The sequence below is a fragment of the Cylas formicarius genome, unplaced genomic scaffold (assembly GCF_029955315.1).
Source record: "Cylas formicarius isolate icCylForm1 unplaced genomic scaffold, icCylForm1.1 PGA_scaffold_2__14_contigs__length_35257938, whole genome shotgun sequence".
Taxonomy (NCBI): domain Eukaryota; kingdom Metazoa; phylum Arthropoda; class Insecta; order Coleoptera; family Brentidae; genus Cylas; species Cylas formicarius.
The window spans coordinates 20367244-20393235 of NW_026844319.1; the positions used below are offsets into that span (position 1 = coordinate 20367244).

Sequence of the window (25992 nt, forward strand, 5' to 3'; positions counted from 1 at the left end):
GCGGTTTTCCAATATATTGATAACATAGCATAACAGTGGAGTTCCGCAAGGCTCTTGTTTGGATCCATTACTGTTTTTTTTGTTTACATTAATAAATATAATTATTTATTAATTCATTTATTTTAATATTGAGAACAATATTAATATTTGGATGTCAGAGCATGTAAGCTTTGGAAAAACGTTACATTTGAAATAATTACTGCTACCTATATCAAATATGTCTATATCATCTCTTTCTTTGAAAAAAGATAGATATAAAGACGAGGTTTTCTTTGTAAATTTCCCATTAAATTTTGTTCGACTTGACACTCCTTAGCGTCTAGCGTAGAATACAGAGTAAACATCGATCTTTTAAACATGACCTAGCTCTTGTTAAAGTAAAAAAAAAAACACAAATTTTCTGAAGATTATGATGCCATTATTTGCAATATCTCTTCCCTAGACCATTTTCTTCTTCCTCACAGGGCTCACGTCGTCTGGCGTCCGTTCTAGGAACTTGTAAATATTTTCTAACAATTTATCCTGACCTCTTTGCAGGTAATACTTCCCACGATACAGCCGAGAGTTATTGTTAGTGGAATACCCAATACACCGAGACGATTTACAACCTCAAGCTCGACGATGAGTCGTCACTATCGTCCAGTTCGGCGCACGATGCGCCAAAATTTTTATCCGTCCATTCGTCTTCGTCCATTTGACTTAACGGCTCCTCATGGTCCGACGATATGTTGCCCGTCGACAAGTTGGAAAACTCGATTCGCTCGGGAGTTTTGACTGAAACAAACCCACTAAATCCCTCTATCGATACGAATCGCCACGCCTACTGACCTCTGTCCAGCAAATCTACACCGGACACACCCGACAGCTGTTTGTCGTTGGCGCGTTTCTCTTCGGGAAGGCCTCGTTGGGACGGCTTCCTCGCGACGCGAATGGGTTGCGGCAGTTCCCCCTGCATGCCGTAATGGTGGATGCAAAAGAACCTATGACCGTATTGCCCGTCCCTGTCGAACGTGTAGGAACCGAGGCGCAGCTGCGTGTGGCAGTACTGGCACCTAGACGACCCAGTTGATGACGTAACTCGCGACGAAATCGTGAAAATACTCACTTGAAGCATCCGTGGTGGAAGAACCTTCCTTCGGCGGATAGACGTTCCATCAGGTATACGCGTTTGCTGCAAAAGTGGCAAAACTCTGACGCCTTCTGCGGCGGCAAATTAAATGGGGCCTTCGGGGACTAAATCATCGGACTTAAAGCAAACCAACCGAAAATAAACACGCAACTTACTGGTTTTTCTACCGCAGGTTTGGTTTCGTCGACAGGCACCCTGCTCACCAGCTTTTGAGTGATGGAGGCCACCTTGTTTTGCCCGAGTTCCCTAGTGGTGCCCTCTTTGAGTTTGAGATCAAGCTGCTTTATGTTCTTGTCGATGTCGGCATATTTGGCTGGAAGAAACGCGCATTGTGAAACTCTTCAGCTCTCTCCCATTAGGAGCTCACCTTCGTTACTGTCCTGCCTGTCCAAGTGCTTCTTCTCCATCTTAGTCTGCCTGGCTCGGAACTCCTCGCGGCTCCACTTGGGCACCCTCTCCTTGTCTTTGTTTGCGGACGACGGTTTGCCGATTTTGTTTTCCAAGATCTTCTTTTCGATTTCCTTTATGTTCCAGTCGGACGTTTCGATTTTTCCGATGGCTCTCAACAGGTCTTTGGGTTTCTTCTCAGTCGGCTGCGGGTTCGTCCACTTGTCCTCCAAACTTCGGATCTTCGACGCGATATCTTCGTCGGCGTTGGTGTTAGTTTGAGGTTTTAACCCGGTAACACGGTTTTCATGGTCCTGCGGGAAGTGTGCAAAAAGTAAGAAATCAACAAAGAGGCGAGCGAGTAATTGAACAGGGATATCAATTCGACAGTATCACCGTGGAGTAATCCCGAAACAGGAAATGCAGAGACGGAGGAATGTTAGTAGCCACCCTGGAAGCAACGTTAAACGTCAACACGAACGCCACACCCCTTACGGGAACGTATGTGAACTGTTTCTCCAGGTCTTTGACGCGGTCCTCGAACTTGGGCGCGGTTTGCCGGTACAAGAATATAGAGTAGTCCTCGAACGGTTGCGAGTGGTCCGGTTTCGCGTTCGCCTGCAGCATCTGCATACTTTTTAGGAACTGCTCGGTCTGTCTCCGCCTTTGCTGCTTACGCTTGCTCTGCCTGTCGGCACGGTTCGACGCTATTTCCTCCAACACCTTCTGCCTCTCAACCTTGGTTCGGGATAAATTTTATAGGTTTACTTGCCAGGAATATTATTATAGTTGTGGGGTTAAGTGCAAAGTACCTACTCCTTAGGGTAAAATTGTTGTTTGGGCGCGGTTCATTTGAACTACTCTGACGCCCGGTCAAGGTTACCTCTGTCGGTGGAAAATAAAAACAATGGTGGGTTTGTTACCGTTTTATTACCCTTTTTTTTTCAAAAAATACCCCACTCTTCAAATACGGACGCAGGCGTTTTAACGTACTCTTCGGGATTTACAAAAAAGTCGAAAAGTATTATAAAAAACCCCACCACGAGGGCTTCCTTAAATCCGTCGAGGAATCGGGAAATTATCTGGAACAGGAAAGGGGACGGGAAAATTAAGTTAAACCACACGGTACAGTGGCGTCCCAATTATGTCCGCCTCGCCGTAGAAAATTAGCAAGTAGCAACAAAAAAATAAATTAAGTTTTGTTGGAAGGGCCCGTAAAAACACTGAAACCTTTTCGGCTTTTACGGCTTCCTGTATAATACGTCAACAAAGGAGCTAAGAATGGTTCAGTGTTTTTACTGACCCTTTCCATCAAACCAAAATCTTTGTGAAAAAAACAAATTGGGTTGAGAAACATCACGCTAAAAAATAAATGTTAGAAAAGTGTAGTACTATATATTATTTACAATAAAAAAAACGGTATACAAGTTAACTGATACACACAACATGCACTAATGTAATGTTAAAATAACAGAACGGAAATAATACAAATGTTAAAATGTTAAAACCAAACTACTCAATAAAGCAAAAAGTAGCAGATACAACAGATGAAAAGTGTCGACAAGAGATCGGCAACGTGGCAAGGCAACAGTCCGACTAACCAGTGCGCCGCCCAAAAAACCGACAACACCGTGAGCGATTTACTTACAATGCTGGGACCGACACGTTCGAGGGTCCGACGCTTTCTTTGCTTTTTTTCCAAACTGCCCACTTTGGTGGTCATAACGTCCGCGTGGCGCTTATGCCGGCTGGACGGCCTGGACGTTACCGGTGCTACCGTCGGCAGAGACGGTTGGTACGTTCTGATCGACTTGAAACTAAAATCTGACCGCTTGTGGCTCTCAGGCGGCAGCTCCTACAGAATTTACCCCGAATCAAGTTTGTTGCGCTACGACGTTTTAAACAGTCTGTGATCCTCCGGCAAAGGCTAAATCACTGTTGTATTTTAGTGTATAAGGGTGCTGAATTTCAGACGAAATCAAGTTATTTTAAAATATTTTAGGGTATTTCAATAAATTCCAAGGTATTTGTGAACATTTTACGGTATTTTCGAGGAATTTCGTAGAAATACGGTTTTCAAAAGCATTTTAGAATATTTTTAGGATATTTCGAAAATGGGGGGAATTCTAGAGTATTTTGGGAAATTTTGAGGGTTCAATCGGGAGCAGAATGAAAATATGTGACAAAATTCTGGGAAATTTCTTTTTTAACTTTCAACTTTGGTATACAACCTCAGTGGTAGTAAAAATATGCTAATTTAAGAATAAGCTATCAAAACGCTGTTCTGGTAGAAATTATTTTAGTACTATAGGCGTATGAAACTGGGGTTTAGTTTTTTTATCATGAACTGGGAGCAAGCCTCCGGTAAACAGAGGATTATTAAGTAACACACCCATGGTCGTTTAAAACACGTTGATGAGCTTCTTCAGTCATTCGTTTGCATTTTGTACCAGCTCCCAAAAAAATAAAGCAATGACAAAATATATATATTTTTGTTGCTTGAAATTTAAAATTTTAAAAGAAATTGAGTATTTTTCGGGAAATTTTGGGGTAAAAACGCCCCAGGAATTTTGGGGAATTTTCCAGTGTAGATAGTGATTTTTTCTGCAATTTACCCTTAGTCGTTGGAATTACGCGGAACAACCTAAACGCGCCCCACCAATCACTTGTAATACTTGTAATACTAATCAGTAACAAATTTTTCGGACTTTGTTGTAGGGGTAATAGGGATGGGAAAAAAGCCTGGCAAAAGTTCGGCAAGCGAAGGATTGTAACCAAGTAGTGGCAACCTACAGATTCGGTGTTCTCGACGATAACGGAAAACGACGTGGGAGCCAACACATTGCGCGCAAACTCAGATGTCTGCCGCACGGGAATTTGGCGTTTTATAACGTTTCGCGCGAGACTGGAGATGCTATCGTCAGAGGCAACCGGATTTTCACACTTTACCACGTCCGTCCTCTCCTCGATTTTAATGTCGTCATACTCTCCCTTTCTATTAACTCTTCGAGTGACCGAGGTTAAATCGGTTCCCAGGTCGCACATCAATACCTGAAGTAAAATTAACAACAGATCGATTGTATTTTTCAATAAGTTGCCACCAAAAATGGCTTACTCTGTTACTATGTCTATAACTGTGTTGATCGTGTAACAAAATTTTAAAAGATCAGAAATATTCTTTGTTGTTGCCATTGAATCATTCAACTACCTTTTCAATTCCCCCAAATTTAAATAGGTAGGGCTATGTACCGGGTGTCCCCATAGGCAATACATTGGGAATTATGTTAGACTTTATAAATTCGTATATTAAGCAGTTTTGTTAATTTTAATTTATCAAAATTGCACTATTTTGCTTAACTTCACCCAAAATCATCTTACGCAGGTCAAAGTATTGCTTTTTTTTAAACTCCTTTTCGTACTCATTGTAAGCCACTGTTTTTGCGACACAGATAGTCTCTTTGCCACTTTAATTGAAATTCACACTAATAAAGACACTTTATCATCTTCATCTAAAAACCACGATTATAACGTTAGACCTGACCGGCTCACTATACCTCAGCATAAACTTTGCAAATCAACGACTAATTCATTGAATTTAAATTCACATAACAAACCCCAAACCGAGGTAAAAGAAGTAAGAATTAATAATTTAAAAAAAAATCATAAAAATTGCTTTTGTGTGAATACATGTTGAATACATTTATAATAACCCAATTCATGTGTAAATGCTCTTATTGTTTGTATATCTGTTGGTGAATTTTGCTTTCTATAGAATGCCCATTTCATTTTTTGCTTGATCTGCTATGATTTACAGTTGTGCTAAAAAATACTGCTACACGATACGGGAAACGTCACTAACCGTATCGATTTCCACATCGTTTTTAGCATCCGCCCCTTTAAAATCATGCTGACTGATCCAGTCTGACACTCTGCAGTACATGGAAGATTCGTCGACCGACGCCATGTTCCAATGAATTTTGGTATCCGCTATCCGTTTCCCGCAAACTTTCTTCGACTTTTTGACACTGACACCGGGACATTTGATCAGTTGCCATTTTATTGCCGGGCGGCTATTATTGACGGACCTCCGTTGCGCCGCATACCTCAGCCGATGGACAGAACTACGCAGATTCGTCGCTCGTAACTTTGAGCTGCCCATGGTGGCTGACCCGTTGGAGCTGTCGTTCCGTAGAAAACTTTTATCGTTCATATAAATCTGTCGAATTCTTTTGCCGCTCGAAAATCCGCCGCAAATCCTCGGAGTGATTTTAACGACGTTCAAGGACGATTTAAATTCGACGCTACTGAACTTGACATCCTGGTCGCTCGACTTTTCGACGAGGCTTATTTTAACAGACGCGTCGCGGGAACAAACCGCCGTCGCTGGGGCAATTCCGGCCTCGAAAATGTGTCGGGACCCGTCATCTTTATGCGTTCGATCAAGTAGTTCAAATTTATCGGCATATTCGGGCGGTTGATTGTTGACTTCCGCACATAATCCGGACTCTTTTGGTTTAGGTTGATTGACGGTCTGTGAAATTACGGCCAACGGACTCGTTGCTTTCACCAACCTCTTTTTTTTATGCAAGATAATTTTTCTTTTTAGGTGTTTTATTGATATCTTGCGACAATCTTGAGATTGAGCTACAATTCATAATTCTTAGTTAATTAACGATGAACAGATCTGGACTTTGAAAGTGAAAGGGTGTTTTTGCAATTTTATATTACTAAGACTGATGCAATGGACGTTTTCAGGAGCCAAACAGTGTTATTCCAAGTATATGTAAACAAACCAAAGCATGAGTGGCACTTATTTCAAAAAATGCAAAGGCATAGTAAGTCTTTCGAAAAACTATAATTTCAGTATCAAAAGCAGATGTTTGTAAATTTTTACAATTAATATAAAACTAATGAAAGGTAATACATGAAGCTATAAAATTGTGGATGTGTGGAGACATTAAAGGATGTAAAGAAATCGGGTTATCTGTAGAATGACACAAGTTGTGATAATTATAACAATTTGAATATGAATTGTATATTTAGTAAAGTTATATTAGTATCCTAGCAGCTTAAATACCAGATATAGGAAACAAGAATTTAATCATTGTACAAACTACTATGAAAAACAAAGAGAACAAAGTACAGTATTAAAAACCTACTACTTATTCTTACTTACTGTTTATTACTATTACTCTTATCCCCAAATTGCCTGACTTTGGAATTACTGTTTTTTTTTACTTTACTCCTATTATTTGCCTCAAAAAAAGTTCGAAGTGATCTAGTGAAAGTTTGTAATTTCAATTCCTTGAAAAAACTTGATTTGGTAAACACCAAACCATATCATAAACATGTTATGTTAAAATAAAATTAAAAAAGGATTGTCATTGATATTCTTGCTTTTCCAAGTCCAATAAAAAACTGAGAAACGCTGTTTGAGGAACAACTTTGAAATAAGAATTTTCAGTAATGTACATATTTCCATATATTAAAAAAAAAAGAAATCCAACTTGAATTTTTTATAGTTCCATTAATATAATGTATTATCAATTGGCAGTTAAGATTCTTTGTTTAATATTTCAAAGTCACTACTTATTCCTTCATTGCTCCTCGCAGCAATGTTATATGGTTATCATAGCAAGCATTCATATTTAGGAAACACCCCACATCCCTGTTGTCCCTTGCCTAAATTCCTATATGTCCATCACAACGAAGGCAATTTTATGAGTGACTCATGTGGCCCCTTTTAGTTGGTTTACCATTTTTATGATAGTCTCCACAATTTTCGGCATATGTAACATCCAAAAAATCAATTCTTCCGCTTTTCGTCTTGGACGGTACAATTTCTTGACTATAATCCTTCCGCAAGGATGGTCTGGGATCGGGATCCGGGAAAACGGATACAGGAAATTTCCGTCTACGACGCTGCACGGTAGGGAAATATGGGAAAACATTGCACACCCGCAACCAAAACGGACACTACCTACCAGTTTGGGATGCTTGATGTGAGGTATCTCGCCCCTGAACGTATCGTACACCTGCGTCAAGTACGAAGCGAGAGCCAGGTAGTCTTCAGTGTTGGTGATTTCTTCCCCAGTCATTATCGGCGGTATACCTTCGCAGAGATAACGCACAAGCGTTACAAAAATTCCCGCCGTGTGCGCGGCAACTCACCCAGGTCCTTTTCCAATATATCCATGGCCAATTGATTCCTCTGCGCAGGCTCGCTGTCCTTTAACGCGCCATAGTCTAGGAGATCGGGTCGGTAGTGGTGTATCAACGCGCACAGCACTTTGCCGTCCTTGAACACCGACTCCAAGTCAGTCACGCCCACCCCTTCCAGCTCTCGCAGCTGCTCCGTCAGCCAATTGAGCAATATGTCCCGGTCCACGTTTCCTGCAACGCGATGTGTTTGACGGCGCGCTCTCATTTGTCGAACATGTTTTTAGCAGTTAAATTCTGCTCTGAGTATGTCGTGGATATATTACTCAGTGAGCATCTATAGTATGACATCCAATTTATAAAGTTAACATTGACGCAATAGAGAAAGTACAGCGTAAGTTGCTGGCATTTAAAGACTGATTTTCATATATATCGCAGCGAGAACCGTTCTTATGAACCAATTAATTGCGTGCAACCGGTCTGCATCAAATTGGAATTTGTTCTAATTTTAGGTAAGAAGCTGCGGCGATTTGGTAATTTTTTTAGTAGGTTCATTCGACTAAAAATTTATGTTAGCATTTCAACTTAATGAAATTTGGTTAGAAAATTTGTTTTTTTAGAATTACGTAAAGGTAAGTTAATTTCTTCGCATTTTATGAGCTTCATTTCAAAAAAGTCTTCAGTCTACAACCGTGTTCTTTATTTGTGAAGAACTTCCGCTTGTAAGTAGTCATGCAGCAAATCACAGCAACTAGAAAAAGCAGCAAATCGCACCTTCAAATTGCAGCAACTTGTGGGGTTTTAGAATGGAGGATAGTTATCCGGAATGCGCAATTGAGGATGAACAATTGCTTAGTAAGTTTAATGTTTGGTCGCTGGAACACAGAATATTCACATCCACTATACAATATCCTCCATAGCAAGATGGACTAGATCAATCTGTTCCAGCAGCTTATTAATCCCATGATTTAAAATTCCAAAATCCCCAAGAGTAATTTATGTAAAAAATCGACAATTTTATATACTAAGTACAAATTATAACAAAGTTATTCAGAAATGTGATATATTGAACATATGGGTAAGTCAGATGAAAAACGTTTTTGTTTCTCTTGTTGCTTCTAGCCAGTAATTAAGTCTTTATTATCATTTCTCCTTGTTGAACAATAAATCTATTTATTTTAATTTAAATCAATTACCGCGACGTCGTTTTTTGGGCAACTCGCTCCTCGCATCCAAGGAACTCCTCTTCATCTTGTCAATGTTCTGAGGATTATCTGTGTCGTAGAGACAGACGGTTTGGTGGGGCAGCACTACGGTCTTGTTGAGGTTCGGGTAACGCGTGGCGGGATCCAGCGTGTACGATTTCCAATCTTTGTTCAGGTTGTCAGGGGTGGTCTGCGCCAGCAGCCGGTAAATCGATTCCCGCTCGGCCAACACGTCCAATGGGGTGATCGTACCCATCGACCAGCTACGAATGGCCCAGGCGGCGTCAAGGGACGAGAGGAAGCCGCGAGCGCAACCCGAACCCGTTGGCCAAAAGGGCTGCAACACAACAGAGCAGATTATTACAAGGTGCAAACGTTAGAATTTACCTTTATGGGACTCTTATGGTGAATATTTAATACTCGAGCTTACTTTTTATAAAATAAAAAGAAAAAAGCAGAAATATTTGCCGATTTTAGATAAAGAGTGATGTTGAAAGAAACTCTGTGGTTCAATTTTCCAATAATTTATCGAAAAGGTGAAAACTGACGGGGTTTTTTATACGTATGATCAGTGGCGTAATCAGTTTTCTTCTAAAAATGACAAATTTTGATATATGTGTAATACATAATATTTCAATTTCAATTTTCTAGTTTACGCATAAACAAGCAGCAAAGATACAAGATCGCTAAGAAATGCTTCATTTCATGAAAAACTAGCCTTCGATCATCAAAACTGCAACACGCTAGCTGTATTAATAAGTGACTCCGTAAAATCATAAAAAATGGGACACACAATAGAGGTGTAAAAGAAGACAGTGACAAAATTTTAAAAATGTATTAGACAAACTACTGTTCCTTCTCACCATCTCACAGGAATCCAGGCGGTCAAAGAATTCAGCAATAGAGTAAAAACAATTATCTATAGTTAACTTTTGACTTTTGAAACTATTTTGATCCGGTTGGTTGTTCGTATGACCAGGCAGCAGATTTTAAAGGTTTATAAATTTCACGTTTAGGCTTAGATAGGCAAATTTTGTCCTAGGATGCATTTTTATTAATTAAATTTCTATTATTTTGTTTGACTTATTTAAAATTAATATAGTTCCTTCTGTATTTATAACGAACCTGAATTTTGTTGGACAATACACAATGTGGGCAAAAGCGTTTAATCATTTTTTTAAATAATTAATTTTCGAGTCTTTTTTTTGATTTTGCAAAAAGCTTTTGCTGAAGTAAGTAGAAAAATGCATAAGAACAATTTTTTATAACTTCTTTCAAGAACTCTGACACACGCGGGGGACAGAGACCTAGGAGGCGCTGCGTTTTATAAAAGCGGAATGCCGTGCTCGCTTGGAGTTACACATCGCTTACCTCTAGTAAACTGTCCCCCACCAATATCATAAGCAGTCTGTGACCGTTCCTTTCCAACACTTTGGACGCGTATTCGGCCGCGTACATCGACGTAAAATCGAACATGGCCACGTCCGGTTGTCCGTAGTGGTTCACGGCGAATTCCAGGTCGGGCATCTGGTAATTAGTACTGAAATCGGCCGCCTCGCGCGCATAATTTTGCAACGCGTCACGGTCTACGTTGTCGGGGGCCAGCAGCTTCTCGGTATCGGCCAAATCCTAAGAAGAGACACTAAAAATTAGAGCCGAAACGTGAAGCACGGAGCGCAATTTTAATTTCTGTCTTTATCCAGAAAACACGTTCGACGCTATGAAAACGTGAGTAATTTTTTTAATTAGGCTAGTCCATTTTTGCCTTCCCGAGGAGAAGATTGAATTAGCTGTATCATTGAAGCATAAAAATCTACGCTAAACAACTAATAGTCATTTTAATTTTACAATGTCTTTGGACTGTAAAATATTATCACTTGCATAATTCCTTTTTTTATAACCCATGTTGTAAGCTATCAAAATGTGAGCAACTGATTTAATGATACCAGGCCATTTGTGACTTCCCAAAGATGGGAATAAGTTGTGTATTTTTAACCATTAAGAAAAAAAACTAATATAAAGTCTGTTCATAGATATAAGAAAGTGACTAACTGATACGAATTAAGGAAAGACCAGGGCAAGCTGTAAGAATGAAATATGGCAGAACAGGTCAGTACTTTGCTTGGAATTTAATTATTTGTGGTTTTGTTAGGAAAGATACTAAACAATATTTATTTATTTATTTATTTACGCCTGTTCTAATTATTATTTGTTCTATATTATTTGCAATATGCATTGATCTGCTTTTTCTATATGTTTAACAGAATTTGCCCAACTTTGTGGAGGGATGTTAAAAACCTCGGTTTCTATAAGTCTGAGGACATTGGAGTTAACACGAGGAAAACATTATTACGACGAATGGCAGATTTCAGTTGGTGCCAAACATGTTCAATGGGATTAAATATGCAGTGGTAAGGTGGAAGCCTTAAAACTGTATGCCCTAGATTTTTTGCATAATTATCACAGACGTATTCCTTTTGTAGATTCAAGCTTTGTAGAATCTTGATTAACTGCTTCATGAAAATAAATGTCGTTATTATACATGTAGTTTTGGATTGTTGCTTTTGTGTCACATGAGGAAGGGGTTTTAGTCAACTGTCTACTGCATAACTTGCATTATCCATTACAATCACGCCATTAGGAGGAATCTTTGGAACTAGTTTGTTTTTAAACCAACTTTCACATAAATCAGCGGTGGTGTCTTCAAGGTAGTCCAGAGAAGAATCTTTAATATTTTTCGCAGACAAAGTCCATTTGGAATCCAACCATCTTTAGAGCCAGCATGCAAAATAGTTTACCTCCTTTTGATGGCGCGTTTGTTTTACACTTATCAGTTGAATCAACCCAACCCTTTTCCGGGGTATCATAGTTGTCGAACCAGGTTTCATCCAAGTAAATAATTGGCCTTTGTTGTTCTCTGTAAATCCTAATTTTTTCTAAATATTCCAGTCGCTATTTCCGAATTCTAAAAGATTCCGTTAAAACTTGCCTTTTGTCAACTTTTTGAAATATAAAACCCATGTGTTGAATAAACTTCCATAAGGTAGTTCTGCCACATTTAACACCGGTTTCATCTTTTTCAAGCCTCCTAATTAAGATACCTAATGTAGGCACGCTTTATTCCTCGTCTAACTGGTAAATTTTACGCCATATTATATCTTGATCACTTTCACCTACACTCGAGAAAATGCCAGCATCGCTTCTTTTTTTCCTCGCTGAAATGGGATTATTCACAATTTTCCATACAGTTGATGTTGGAATTTTCGTCAATGTGGCCGTTTCTTCTAAAGATGCTTGCTTGCTGGCACCACTTGCAATGAGACTTATATAAACATTGTTTATAACCTCCTTAGTCTCAATAGAATAGCGTTTTCTACATTCGGGCGGGAGCATCTCCTGAGATACACTAGACTCGCATATATTTTGCATAATTCGCACACGATTCAACACACGCTGTATTACACACGAAATAAGAATGATTACTAATAAACTTAAACTAAGTAGTATACCAAACCAAAGAATATTAAACACAGGCAGGTATAAAATTATTTTCTATTGCGAACCACAATTTTACCTGAATTTAAATTCCGAAATTTTAAGTAATAATCTTGTTGTATTGTATGTTAGTGACCACCCTTGGATAATCCCATTCAAAAGCAATTGGTCATTTTCTTATATCTATGAACAGACCATACCATTGTGACAGCTCTTGAAGGATTTCAAGAACACATTAAATCCAAAAATTCATTTTTTTTTAATTTTCACATGGTTATATATCGTGGTGTATATACAACACAATTTAGCGCAAATGAAAATTTGAGAAAGCCTAGATACCTGCTTTATGACTCCTTTCTCGAGCAGACTGGACTTTTTTGCGGTCATCACGAAGTAATGCGTGTCGTCCTTGTAGTAAACTATATTTTCCAGATCGATCCTGGTGACCTCATACAGGTCCTTAAAGAATTTCTGGTTGAAAATGAAGGCAACCCCACTGATCTCTTCGACCCGCGCCTCCGCCTCTGTTTTCTTATTGATAAAATTGGCGGTTATAGCTATGGCCAGTTTGCCTCGAAACTCTTTCCGTTTGAAACCCTGCAGCGTGTTACGTTTGCCGTCTGCGCCGATTATGACGTCAAACTCATACTGCGACACAGGGTGGTTTTCCGGTTTGAATTCCGCCCTCCATCCGGTCTCTAAAAGATAAACCAAATAAAACAAGCTTTGTTACCATTTCTAACAGTAGAGAACGGTGGTTGCCTGTTACAGCAGTGGACGCGTTAATTCCTCATTCTCTAAGTTTTTGAATTTTGAATTCAATACCAATCCCTAAACTTCCGTAACAATTCGGTTTTTTGAACCCATGTTAAGAATGGAGACAAATTATTATCTCAATCATATTCAATACTCAATTCCTAAACTTATGAACCGTGCCAAATAAAATAGCTGAAGACGAATTTTTAATTGTATTTTGTTTTAAGGAACTAGATACCATTTTCTGTAGAAGCTGTCAAAGCCCTGTACTAAGGTGTTAAGGGTTACATCTGGAATTTGTGTGGCCTCGTTATCACATAGTAATTAATAATTTCTTCTTCGAAAAAGATTCAGCAAAAATTCGTGCTTGCTTATGCATTTCAAACAGAAGTGCTAATGCAAACTCATAGAAACGTGTCTCCAATATCTCTCTCTATCTCTCTTTCTCTGAAGTTGAATACTCTAAGATTATTAGTAATCGTGTGAGATTTTTAATATTCCCGCCAAAATATGAAAGGCATTCGGGTTACCTCGAATTAAATAACGTCACTACTAGTCGACAGGACCGTTGTGAAAATCATATTCTCAGTGAAGATATCTGAATCCGATATGCGCTAATCAAAAAATCCATTCCCGCATCCTTCGGGGATCTAAATCAGAACCTAAGTTATTTATTTGGAACTCACTTTCGGTAGCATTGGGTTCGACGAGTTTTTCGAAACTGACTTCAGTGTGCACCTCAACGCCGAGGAGGAGCGCGATCTTAAGCAGAATGCACTGCAGCTGCCTAATACTGATGTGGTCTATTGAGCCGGCGCAGAATTTGCCGAAGAACTTTTTCGCTCCCAACATCCGCAAGTCTTCTATAACGAACGGCCACAGATGGAGCACGTTGTTGCGCGACAGCCTGTCCCTTTTTTCGATCACGACCTGAGCAAAATCACGTTAAAATACGAGATTTTTTAGCAATTACAAATACATATTAATAATACAAATGCAGCTGCTCGAAAAAGTTGAGCTTCGTGAATCGTTGAGATAAACAGTAGTATTTCAAAATACCTATTAATAAATATTAGTATCGACTGTACCAAAGACTAAGTAGATCTAGACTAAAAGCGTGTCACCGAGTAAACCGGGAGACAGATTATTAAGTTATTTGAGGAAATTTGGTCGCATAGATTTTTGACTCTGTTCTATCGGTGGGTGCAACCACGTAAAAAGTTTTTATTCGTACAAATTCGTGCTTGGTAAATCTGGATACGTCTGATTAATCCATGTGATAAGCGGCGACATTGAAAATACTTTTAATCGATAGACGATAGAGAAGACCAAATAATTGCAAAGCAATGTTAAAGCAGACAATATGTGACCATTCTCTAAAACATATTTTTATTAATTTTAATTTGGCAATTTGGCAACATTATTTTATATAAACATAACAAAACCGATATACTCACCACTTTGGCGCCGAGCAACTGGAGTTCTATGGCAGTCCTTAGGCCGCACGGCCCCGCCCCGATGACAAGTACCTTGGTGCCCGTGCAAAATTTACCCTTGCCATAGCACTTATGAGCCGCCCTAGCGTCGAACCGCTTCCATAGTGCCTTGGCGCGCCACGACGTCAAATTGGCCCTCAGTTTGGGGTAGAAATGAGTGAACACGTTTGGTTTAAGATGCAAGAATTCGCACATGCTCCTGAAAAATGCGAACGCATTGTGACATCAGCGGTACCATGTGCTGCGACTTGGTACCTGTGGTATCCGAGGATGTTTTTGAGAGTGGTAGCGTTGAGAAATGGTTCGAAGTACTCGCTGGCGTGCGCCGCCTCCAGACCGGAGACGGGCCTACCTCGAAAATGGGGCGGCTGGTTGCCGCCCCCTGCGCCGAGGCGATCCATTGCACAGTTCTATCGGCCTATCGCGGGTGGTTAGACATCGGACATGGGTCGGTTACGATCCTGAAACAAAAACGACAACATTGCATAACGATTTATGGAGGAAGGTAATTAGTGATAACTTCGTATAGAAGAGTTCTCACGTCATAAATTACCAAACAATATTGTCAGACAATTTGATGCTTCGCTTAGCGGCCATAAGTGCCTGAATATCTAGGACACATAAGCAGTAACGCTATGTTCCAAGGATACCCCAAAAAGCCGTTATATCTAAAGTAGACCGCTAAAATGCTTAAATGTCGGTACGCTACAAAACTGTCGACGACTGCCATAAAAAATATAAATCGAAAAACCATTTGTCCCTCACTCTAGATTATGTTTCACAATGTGGAGAGAATAGATATCGGTATCGCAGCCAATGTTATAAGCAAAATTTTATTTAGAGTGAGAAGGGTGGTAATGGATTTTTTTTCATACACGCTACTACTAATGGTAGACAACTGTAGTAAGAGATTGTTTATGGTATTTCTTAATTCTTCTACATATATTTAAATAAAATATATACAAAGTTTGTTGGTTCCATATTTGATATTGCTGGAAAAATACATACTTTTTTCTGAACAATACATTTTTTATATCATTAGAACGACCTAAATACTTTGTATTTCTATATTGCTACGTTTTTGATTCGATTAAAATCGTTCGGGTTCGAGAAATTAAACCACGTACTCCGCGTAAACCTAAACAGAACTGAAAATTTATTCCGTAAAAAATAAGCAAGTCAGTATCTATTTTCACACTGCTATAAGCTATGCACACTACTCATTATTTATATTTCATATATTTATATCAGTTTTATTCATATTTCCGCGATGTATAGTTTTGCTATTCGACTGACTGGTCAGGGAGCGACACTAAGCTTTTATATAATGGAGGTTGAAGATTCCAGCTGACTTATCTAGAGGTGACTTCTGTGATCACGCTCCGATTTCCGCGTATTGTACGACCAAAAATATTGTGCATTTATGGCTTTGACGTTTTAAGTATTTTACAGTACCTTAACCGCAGACCTTCGAAGGACCATGGTAAAACCCATCCCATTAAATAGGTCTTGCTTGAGATGGACCGTAACGAATATTTGTAGAAACTTGAAGTTTTATTTGAAACGTAAATGGAATGTTTTAAATTTGATTAAGCATTGATGCGGCGGGGTATTTTCGAATACGGAGAAGCGTTTATTTTGACATCAGGTAATATGTACCTATCGTTCTTAAGAGTTTAATCTAAAGTGCAAAATGTTCGTATATATTACGGAGGTATTTGAATGTGATCCTTCCAGTAAGCACGTATTTATGTATCTGATTCTCGAGCTTTGACCTTGCGAGGCTGTTTTCACTGGATAGTTCAAAGGGTAAGGGTAAGTAAATGTACTCTATTTATCTTACAGGTAAGTTTGAAAATAATCATTTTTAATTTGTGTGCCTGTCGATTTCGTATTTTTGTGTCTTCTACATAGTTCTTCGATTTGTAAACAACAGCCTTTTTAAGACTATAGATTATATTCGCGGTTCGATGGCACAACAAACCGGAAATGAAATCTTGCCATTACCCCCGTATCATTGTATATATAATCCGATTGAGATGATTTGGTCTGAGTTGAAAGCGCATGTAAGAAGAAATAAAACTGCACCAAAATTTAGTGCTGATTCCATAAACGTAATTCGGCAAGAGGTAGCTAAGATATCAGTACAAAGCTCCAAATCTGAAAAAAGACTACAGTAGCGATAATGACGATTTTTTAAGTAACTGATACTTGATTGTTATTATATTTAATATTTTGTATATTAATAATGGTACTATGTAGAAATGTAATGAAATTGAACGCAATAAATTTTTACTTGGTACTAATTTTTTTATGTTCATGTTTCAAGAATTGCTTGGCGAAAAAATTTAATTTTTTTCGAAGGATTTTAAGAAATTAGATTAACTATAAAGTTTGACAATTTTTTAATAATTTTTAAATTTATTAATAATGTAATACAAATATTTCAGAAATATATTGTTCGATGATCAAATAATTAGTAAGAAATGTCAATGAACAAAATAATCAAACAGTGAGAACACCAAATTCTCCCATTTATAAAAATGAGCTGTTTTAATCTATGCTCCTCTGTTCTATCGCACCGTTGCCACTTAGATTCGGAAAGAAACTAACGAATTGTATTCAATTGTGTCAAAATCTTAACCACGCGGCCCACCAAAAAGAAAAAAGAAAACGGCGACATGGCGAAAACCTTTTTAATTACCGGGATGGTTATTAAAAGCACAATCGATTGTTATAGCAAGGCAAACGAACTCTGTCCGGCTCGCGGCCGTATATTACAAATGTATTGGGCTACACGGCTTCGGTCAACTAACGCCAATTTCTAGTTTTTGTCTCCATTGTTGTAGTCGTGTGCATGTTGTGTCATGTATTTATGACGTATTAACCATATGCACAAAGTCGTCTTTTAACAAATACCGGTTAAAAAATTTTGATCAAAAAAAGTGCAAATACCAATTCTGTTTGACGAATTAATAAATTTCAAAACATAATATACTTTTTCTATGGCCATGAGTTTTTGCATTTACACTAACGTTTTACAGACATCTGACGTGGCCATAAGACCTGACAATCTTCAAAATATCATCGGGGACTGAAATTTATCGAAACCATCCAATCGCTCCCAAAGCAGCGACTAAAGTACGGGAAATGTCCAAAGTGACCTGCGACCCTGGGTAAGGAAGCTGACGTTTCAAAGTGACACTTTCCGCTCGCTTGATTAATTTTTGGGTACATTTTCGCAAAACACGAATACATTCACTGACATGACTGTCAGAATTGACAAACGTCAAAATTCCGGAAATGTCCGAAGTTCGAAGAATTCGTGGGAAACGAAACTGACGTCGTAAAGCGACGCTTCCCGCACGTTAGATCGGTGCGTAATTACGTATTTTACAGACGGGAGTAGAAAAAATGAATAACATTGCCAAGAATAGCGGTGCAAACTGTCCTTATTTTCTTGGCCGAGTGAAAAAAATAACGAAAAACAAACAACCAAAACACTGCTTCAGAAGCGGTCGATATTTACAAAGAAAAAGCAGACAGACAAAGCCGCTAGCGCAATTGTTAATTATAGTTAATTAAAACAACATTTTCGGGAAAGTATTAACCGATGACTCATCCTGGCGTGGTATTCGAGTCGAACGTAATGTAATCCACAACGTAGGTAATTTTAATTCATTATTCAGCGGCGATAGTGAATAAAGAAAGGATTCGCGGAATATTTGCTTAATTACGAAAGTTAATTGTTTACTGCGAAAGAATTAGTTGTTTTAATTACTTGCCTTCTAATCCACTTAAGTATAGTTGATTTTTTTTCGAGTTCCGCACAGAATTTCCGAACGGGGTTTTTGCATGAGCATGCTCACATACAGGGTAACTCACGAGTGTCTCGTTAAAAGTTCTACAAAATTAAGATATATTTATTTTCTTGGTACTTTTGAAAAATCGAATTTTTCAAAAGTATCAACGCTCGTATAAAAATTTTATATCTCGGTGACGGTTGGTCCTATGGGATTGCCATTGGTACAGAAACGATCAGCGTCGAAAAAAAATATTTTTTTTGTCTGTTTATCCGTTCTCCGTTCCTGTCTTTTGGTTTGGTTTTAAATAACTGTTGAAAATTAAAAATCGCGTGTGCAAGGGTCGACACTAAAGACCATTTTTCAAAAACCGTTTACAAGTCCGCAAAAATTCTTGCTCCAGAAGACGCAGAGGATACAGCTCCATAAACTTTTATTTTTGACAATTAGCCAAAAATATACAGGGTGCGCCGCAAATTCAAAAAAATTGAAAATTGGCTTTAATAAAATTTGTTTTAGATGTCAGTTTCTTTTACAGGAGGATATAGCCCATATAGACAGCTAAAACTTTTGTATTTAAGGTTTTTAGGTATTATACAGGGTGTTCGCGATATTACGTGCAATATTAAAAAAAGTAATAAGTGCCCCATATTTGCAACTACCGACTTCAGACTTAGGAGAGAAGTAGAAGTCCGGACCTGCATTTATACTGTTTAAATTGCGAGCAATAAAATAACGCGAAGTATTTTTATTTAATTTTTTTTTTAGTTATCTCGACTTCCAGAAAAATATCTTTTCCTCCAAAACCATTCATACGATTGGAAAAATTTTACAACCGTAATACGTGAGAGATCCGACGCTATAACTTTTGTTTCACGCAATGTGTTTTAGTTATGAACAAAAACCCTAAACTCTGAAAATTGTTCTTTTAGGGAGTAAATTATTAACAGTAAATCAAATTTTGTACAAAACATAGCTAATCCGCAGTGTTATAGGCCGTATCGAGGGCTACAATTTTTGTATTTACGATTTTCGCCTGTCGCTTACGCTGCTCGAGATATTTGAAAAAATCCATTTGAGTGAAAATCGCGATATTTCGCACTCAATCTAGACGCGATGACGTTATTTACTATTAAGGTGTACTGCATGCTTTAGGCATGGCATGGCATTGTTTCAGAAAAGAGGTATTTTCTCGGGCGATAGCTTTTACTTGTGGCATTTTTTGGATTATGTACAGGGTGTGTCGATTATTTGCAAAAAAACAAAGAAATCCTAAAAACTGCCGTTTGCATGGATAAATTATTAGCCCTAAATGAAAAACTATTAAACATGGGATAATTTGGTTTAAACAATGTCGAGTGAGAGTTTCAAGTTTCGTGTATCATACAGAGTGCGCCTGAAATTTGAAAAAATATAATTGGGAATCGGTATTATTTGTAAAAAAAAATAATTTACCAAAGTTTGCAGTAACTTTGAAGTTCGTCCAGATGTGAAAGACACTTCATCCAGGGTGTATGTACAATATAATTACATCGATTTTGCGAATAGTGGTCCGCAGGAGCACGAGAGAAAGATAATGCGTCCCTCAAGACAAAAACCCCGAATCAGCTTCTTTTTGAAATAAAAATCTGGTCCGTACTACACGCTATGAAGTTGCCCCGCCCAGCTACGATTTTTCGAAAGCAATCTTGTTGATTAATTAATAAATTCATTTACAATTTAATATATTTTATAATTTCTGAAACAAACACTTAGGTACCACTCAGATGATCAAAACACTAACCATTAAACTTGAAGGTCAAAATTCGTTCCGAACGAAAAATCCATGCATAGATTCTAGAATTTGTTGAATACGTTCCAACGTATTAAGCTTCCTCCCAACAAATACATTTTTTAATACGGAATGGTAATTTTTTACATACTAAACAGCAAATTTATTAATGCGCATGAGCTAGTATTCAGAATGCGCTTTGCTCCCTTAAAATTGGCTGCGGATTCTCTAAAATCTTGTGCTCGAGATATGCAACCCACTATACGCTTGCACATTTACTTTGCTCACTGGCTGATTGAATAACTATATATTTTACTTAATTTTAAACGATTTGTATGAAGATCGAGGAAAACGATAGTTTTTTAGATATACTTCCATTTTTATTATTTGAATTATCAAGCAAATAAAATTATTTTATCACAAATAATGGTGACGGGACCGCTACGGACTTATAACTTTCTAGGTTACAAGTCCTCGAATGGAACTGACATCTGGCGTCACGAGACGCCATCTCGAACTTAAATTGACGTGAACGCAAATTGGCAAAAAGCGGCCTGACATTGACGTCGGATCCGTCAATCGAAAAGAGAAAAGGAAATAACGCGGAAAGTGACACGTTAAATCGCTAAATGCGTCGACGGCGATAGAAATCGTCCCACAAAATAGTCCATACGAGGCACGGAGAAACGACATTTCGCTGATGTCGCGTCACATATATGCACAAAACGTTTTAAATTTAGAAATCCGAATGTAAAACGTGGAAACACAAACGTCGCGTGGACATAGCGGCAACAATGTAGAAAATAATATTCGATAGTTTCCCACGAAAATCCGTTTTTAAATATGTCGCGTGCCAAAAAAACTTTTCGTTTTCCTTCCTGAATCGCAGTCTATTTCTGACACGCTGATTCGGGTTCGATTTGTTTATAAACGAGCTGAAATGGATGCCGGTGTTTGTTTAGGACTGCGATATGAACAACCCGATAACAAAAGAAGCCATATTATCGTGAAAATTATGGCATATCATTTGCAGTTTGCTAGAATACTCGATAGCCTAGCGTATTAAATGTACAAAATATCGGGATTTTAATTTTTAAGGGAGGGAGAAATTCTCAACAAATAGCGAGCAGTAACAACATCTACGTTTATTATTTTATTGTTTTTTTAAGTTTTCCCAATACCGGAACACCCCCCACCCCGCCGGTATATGACCCACGCCATTTATATAAACGTGGACAATCATTGTTATTAGATTAAAGATCAAAATTGGTCTTTAATTTGCGTGAGTCACCCTTTCACATATTCATTGTACAGATAAGAATACAAAGTGATGTATTTCGAATACTAATAATTGTATACAGACTTGTAGTAAAAATGGTAGCAGTTTTCCTGTCAAGGAGAGTAACTTATTTTTGTAGAAATTCAAAACATTGCGCAATAATATCGACGGCTCCATTATCTGTAAAAGGTTCTAGGGTTTTACTTGTGTCTACAAAAATCTAGATAGCTGGTTTTTCCCACACGTGCACATTTTACACTTTTATGATTTTTATCATTGAATCTCGAACAAAGACAGATAAAGAAGAAAAAAAATCATAGCATTGCATTTAACTTTTTTTAAAAATTCTGCAATGTTCTGTTAGTGTATCAAAGAACACACACTAGCAACGTCACTAAGAATTAGACATACCTACCTTGCAGTTCTTTCCACCACTTCATTTTATTGGATACCTACATCTAAAAGTATTGAACATTTTTTTTTTCGTAAATTTTTACTGGGTAGATTTCAGAAAAGTCACTTGAAGAGTTTAAGATGATGGTTACTTGGCCTGACGTCTAGGAAATCTGAAAATAATTTCCACAGTCTTCTTTTGGTTAATTTTTGCTGCAAGTCTCCCCAGCGGATACGTTCCGAGATACGGTTACACTTTGCATTCTTATCTTGTCATCACCCTGAACATTGCTAAACAACAGATATTAGAAAAATGCCGAATTCGGTGATCCGAATACTGTTAAAGTCTTGATTTAGTTAGTGTTTTTGATGTTACGGGCATGTAAACAATGTTCAATGTCACAGTGATATTGAACATTGACAATATTTTGAATTTAACCACACTGCCAAACTAATCAAAACTAACCAATATAAATCGTAATTATAAATATTATTAGGGAATTTAAAAAATGTATTAGAAAATTACGTTAAACTATGTCAAAAGAATCAAGAAGGAATACTTTTTGAATAAGTAAAACAAATGTTTTAAAGACCTTAATAACAGTTATCTACCAAAGTATAGTACCACCAATAAAAAAACTATTATTAAAACAAAACAAGTTAAATCAGTTCATAGAAAACTCCGATGAAGGATGAACATTAGGAAAACCCGATCTACATTCCAGGAAGAAAATCACTCACCAGGGCTCAAGAATCATAGACACGAAAATAAAACGTCACAAAACGCGTGCACTCGGGCATGCACTAGGTATGCCTCTGGGCATACCCGATCGAATTTAACACGGTTCGATGCGAAATCCGAAACGTTTTCTGTGTCGCGTTGAAAAGCCCATTTACCTACTTCGGATGCGTTCATTATTATCAAACGACGACGATGCCCAGCCCATCGTGATTGAAATACAGGGCGTTCGCGAACTACGTGACCGCGTCGGAAGTAACATGAGGGTCATGGCGATCGGTGGTAGTGGCCGAGATCTGGAATACCCAAAATGAAACCGGATATAAAACGAATATCCGGCGTTTGCGAATACAATACTCACGTAACGACGTTATTTGATAGTTTTGGTTAGCTTAAATGATTTGATTTTCATTTCGCCTGCCATAAATAATATTTGATTCCGTACAAACAATAATAAAACAAAATACGAGACCAAATTAACAGCAGCATAGTCTAGCAGAATAGCGCGGCAAAGTTAAAATAGCAAGATCGGCCTAAGATAAATCTGTGGGTCTGCATGATCTTCCACAGGTATAAAAACCGCCTTTAACCGCCGCAAAATGCAATCCTGACAGAAAGTTATAACTATATATATACAATTTTAGAAACTATAATTTAAACTATGTAATTTTGATACTTAAAAGCGTGATTTTTCATCAAGTCAAAAGTTTTAATGTCGGTTTTAAGATTTACGATATTTTTACTTCATATAGTTGTCTCTACAACACTCATTATTGGCTGACATACTTCATTCTCACGTATCAAAAGTTTTTTTTTTAATTTTAAACAAGATTACCTTTCCTATGACAAATTATTTAAAAAATATAATTTTTGCCAAAAAAAAAATCAAAAACAGGCTGGACGCAAAATAAAACGAACCGCTCGTTAGCGACGCTCCTGTAAGAAAAATTATAACCAAATCATAGGTACTTGTGGTCAAAATTTAATTTACGCCTCTTAGTATAAATATATAATAACTCCGTATAGATAATATAATTTTAGGAAACATATATTTTTTTATATTTAATCGCACATTTAAGTTTTGCACGAATTTAAGATTGCTACGTATTATACGTATAGTCAGCGTTACGTAGCCGGCCAAATAAATCGTTCGTGTCAAAATATTGACCGTGCATCATCGCACCGAAAAAACTATGATAAGGAGCATAAAAATGGCAACGTTTAACAATGGTTATAAATGTCGCAGCGTAAACACTTGGAGCGGTATTTAATAGCCAATTCCCGTTATCGTTTCTGAGTGATCCGGACGGGTAACCGATAAGCAATGAAAATCGATAAGTATCAACCGATTTCGTAATCATGCGATACGGCATTAGACCAATGACCGATTGAGCAAGATTTTTTCAGCGCGAAATATATTTTGATTGGATGTAACACCGCATTTCGAAGTAAAAGAAAGAAGAAGTAAAGAAGTAAAAAAAAAAGGCGTCAAATATTTGGGGAACCATATAGCCATATAACCCACATAGCTGCAGTTAATACTTAAAATTGAAGAGTCTCAGACGGCAATGACATTAGCATAAAGGAAATAATCTTTTTCTACTCCCGTCTGTAAAATACCTAATTACGCACCGATCTAGCTTGGGGGAAGCGTCACTTTACCATGTGAGTTTCGTTTCCCACGAATCAGAGCCACTTCGGACATTTCCGGGATATTACCGCATGGGTTTCGGAACAGTCGGATGTTTTGCATGTTTCAATATATTGGTTTCAAAAGTCGTCATGTATTTCACCGAAGTTAAAACGATGTGATTGGTTACTGATCCCCTTTACTGATTCGTAGCAGAACGAAGCGCAAAAATCAAAAATTTTGGTCACAGCTTGTAGTAATATCAGATTTTGGTCATACCATAAGGGGTCAAAAGCATAGCTTCAATTAAAAGTATTACCTTTATTTAAAGTTCAATTAGCTCCTGTAATTATTTTTTATTCCATGACTGTTAAACAACAACGTTTATAGAATATATAAAGAGTGATTTGAGTGTTCATTTCTTGCAAACCGTTGGTAATTAAAAAAATTGAAAGTTACACATGCAACGAATGTGACGTATGAGATTAGATGCGTAAAATTAATTTCATGTATACAGGATGTACCATAAATGTGTAAAAAAGTTATGTTTTTTCTATATACTTTTCACATTTGTATAATATAACTAAATTTCCAAGGTCTTTTCAAAATGTTGTATTTTTACCTTAAAACATCGAACCTTGAATAAAGAGACATATTTGATTAAAAAGTCGCCTTTATCATCCCCTGTAACTATGAAAAACAGCATCTGCGGCTACACAAAAAGGCGGCGCTCTTTAAAGTGACGAGTATAATAATCCTAGAAATTTTAATTTCTCAGTGTTTGCATCGTTGCATTTCGTAAGATTTTCAAGCCAGAAACCAGCTATACGAGGTGCGCTTAAAAAGTAATGTGACTTTAAGTTTTATCAAAATTAATGTTGTTCCCTTCAAAGTAAACATTCCCTCTCCCCCAGATATAATACACTTGTGTCAACGTTTTTTCCAATCCTCGAAGCTGTTCTGGTAAGCCCTTTCTGTTATATCCTTGAGTTCTTCCAGCGATTTTGTGTTTATCTCTTCCTTCCTTTTTTGCGTTTCTTGAGTTTTGGGAAAATGAACAAGTCGCAGTGGGTAATATCTGGTGAAGATGGTGGCTGAGGCATGAGTGTGGTTTTCTTTTTGAGTAAAAAGTTAGACACAAGCAACGATGAGTAAGCAGGTGCAGTATCGTGATGCAAAATCCATGAATTCCGGACGTTTTCTTCGCATTGCTTCTTGCAAACGGCGCGTAATTTCAATGTAATACTCTTTATGGACCATACGACTTTGTGGTAAGATCTCTTGATGTACTACGCCATGGTAATAAAAAAAAACAGTAAGAAAAACCTTGACATTTGATCGAACTTGACGTGCTTTTTTCGGATTTGGCAATTCTAGGTCCTTCCATTTGGACGACTGGACTTTGGTTTCGACTCATGATTCGTCACCTTTTTGAGCATATCAGGATCATCATTGGCGTCGTTTAACAGTTGTTGAGCGATGCTCCTTCGACGGTCCTTTTGTTCAAATTTTGCTGCTACACGTTTCATGCATTTCAAACTTCGGAAATAATTGCATGGCACAAGCCAATAGAGATGCCGACGTCTTCAGCGACTTCTCCAATAGTGAGTCGACGATTTTTCAACACTATTTGTTTCACTTCTTCAACGCTTTCATGGGGCCTTCAGAGCGAGGTTCGTCATCGGCGTCTTCTCGGCCGTCTTGGAACAGCTTGTACCACTTATAAAGTCCCTCTGGGTCAGTACTGCAC

General features: G+C 37.8%; 1 protein-coding gene across 2 annotated transcripts in view; it reads right to left on the reverse strand.

Moving 5' to 3' along the window:
* Nucleotides 1–25992, reverse strand: part of LOC132698770 (F-actin-monooxygenase Mical) — a 43195-nt gene that overhangs the window by 11700 nt on the left and 5503 nt on the right. Inside the window, exons 2-16 of one of the 2 annotated variants that reach the window (XM_060665011.1) lie at nucleotides 14883–15088; nucleotides 14589–14826; nucleotides 13818–14061; nucleotides 12715–13073; nucleotides 10252–10509; nucleotides 8872–9217; nucleotides 7688–7909; nucleotides 7501–7628; nucleotides 3165–3371; nucleotides 2012–2254; nucleotides 1497–1830; nucleotides 1285–1442; nucleotides 1106–1233; nucleotides 829–1052; nucleotides 609–774 (exon numbers count right to left, since the gene is read on the reverse strand). In XM_060665011.1, the coding sequence (XP_060520994.1) occupies nucleotides 609–774; nucleotides 829–1052; nucleotides 1106–1233; nucleotides 1285–1442; nucleotides 1497–1830; nucleotides 2012–2254; nucleotides 3165–3371; nucleotides 7501–7628; nucleotides 7688–7909; nucleotides 8872–9217; nucleotides 10252–10509; nucleotides 12715–13073; nucleotides 13818–14061; nucleotides 14589–14826; nucleotides 14883–15028 (3401 nt within the window). In that variant the 5' untranslated portion in view covers nucleotides 15029–15088. The remainder of the gene's footprint in view (nucleotides 1–608; nucleotides 775–828; nucleotides 1053–1105; nucleotides 1234–1284; nucleotides 1443–1496; nucleotides 1831–2011; nucleotides 2255–3164; nucleotides 3372–7500; nucleotides 7629–7687; nucleotides 7910–8871; nucleotides 9218–10251; nucleotides 10510–12714; nucleotides 13074–13817; nucleotides 14062–14588; nucleotides 14827–14882; nucleotides 15089–25992) is intronic. The other variant, XM_060665012.1, reaches the window with a different exon arrangement.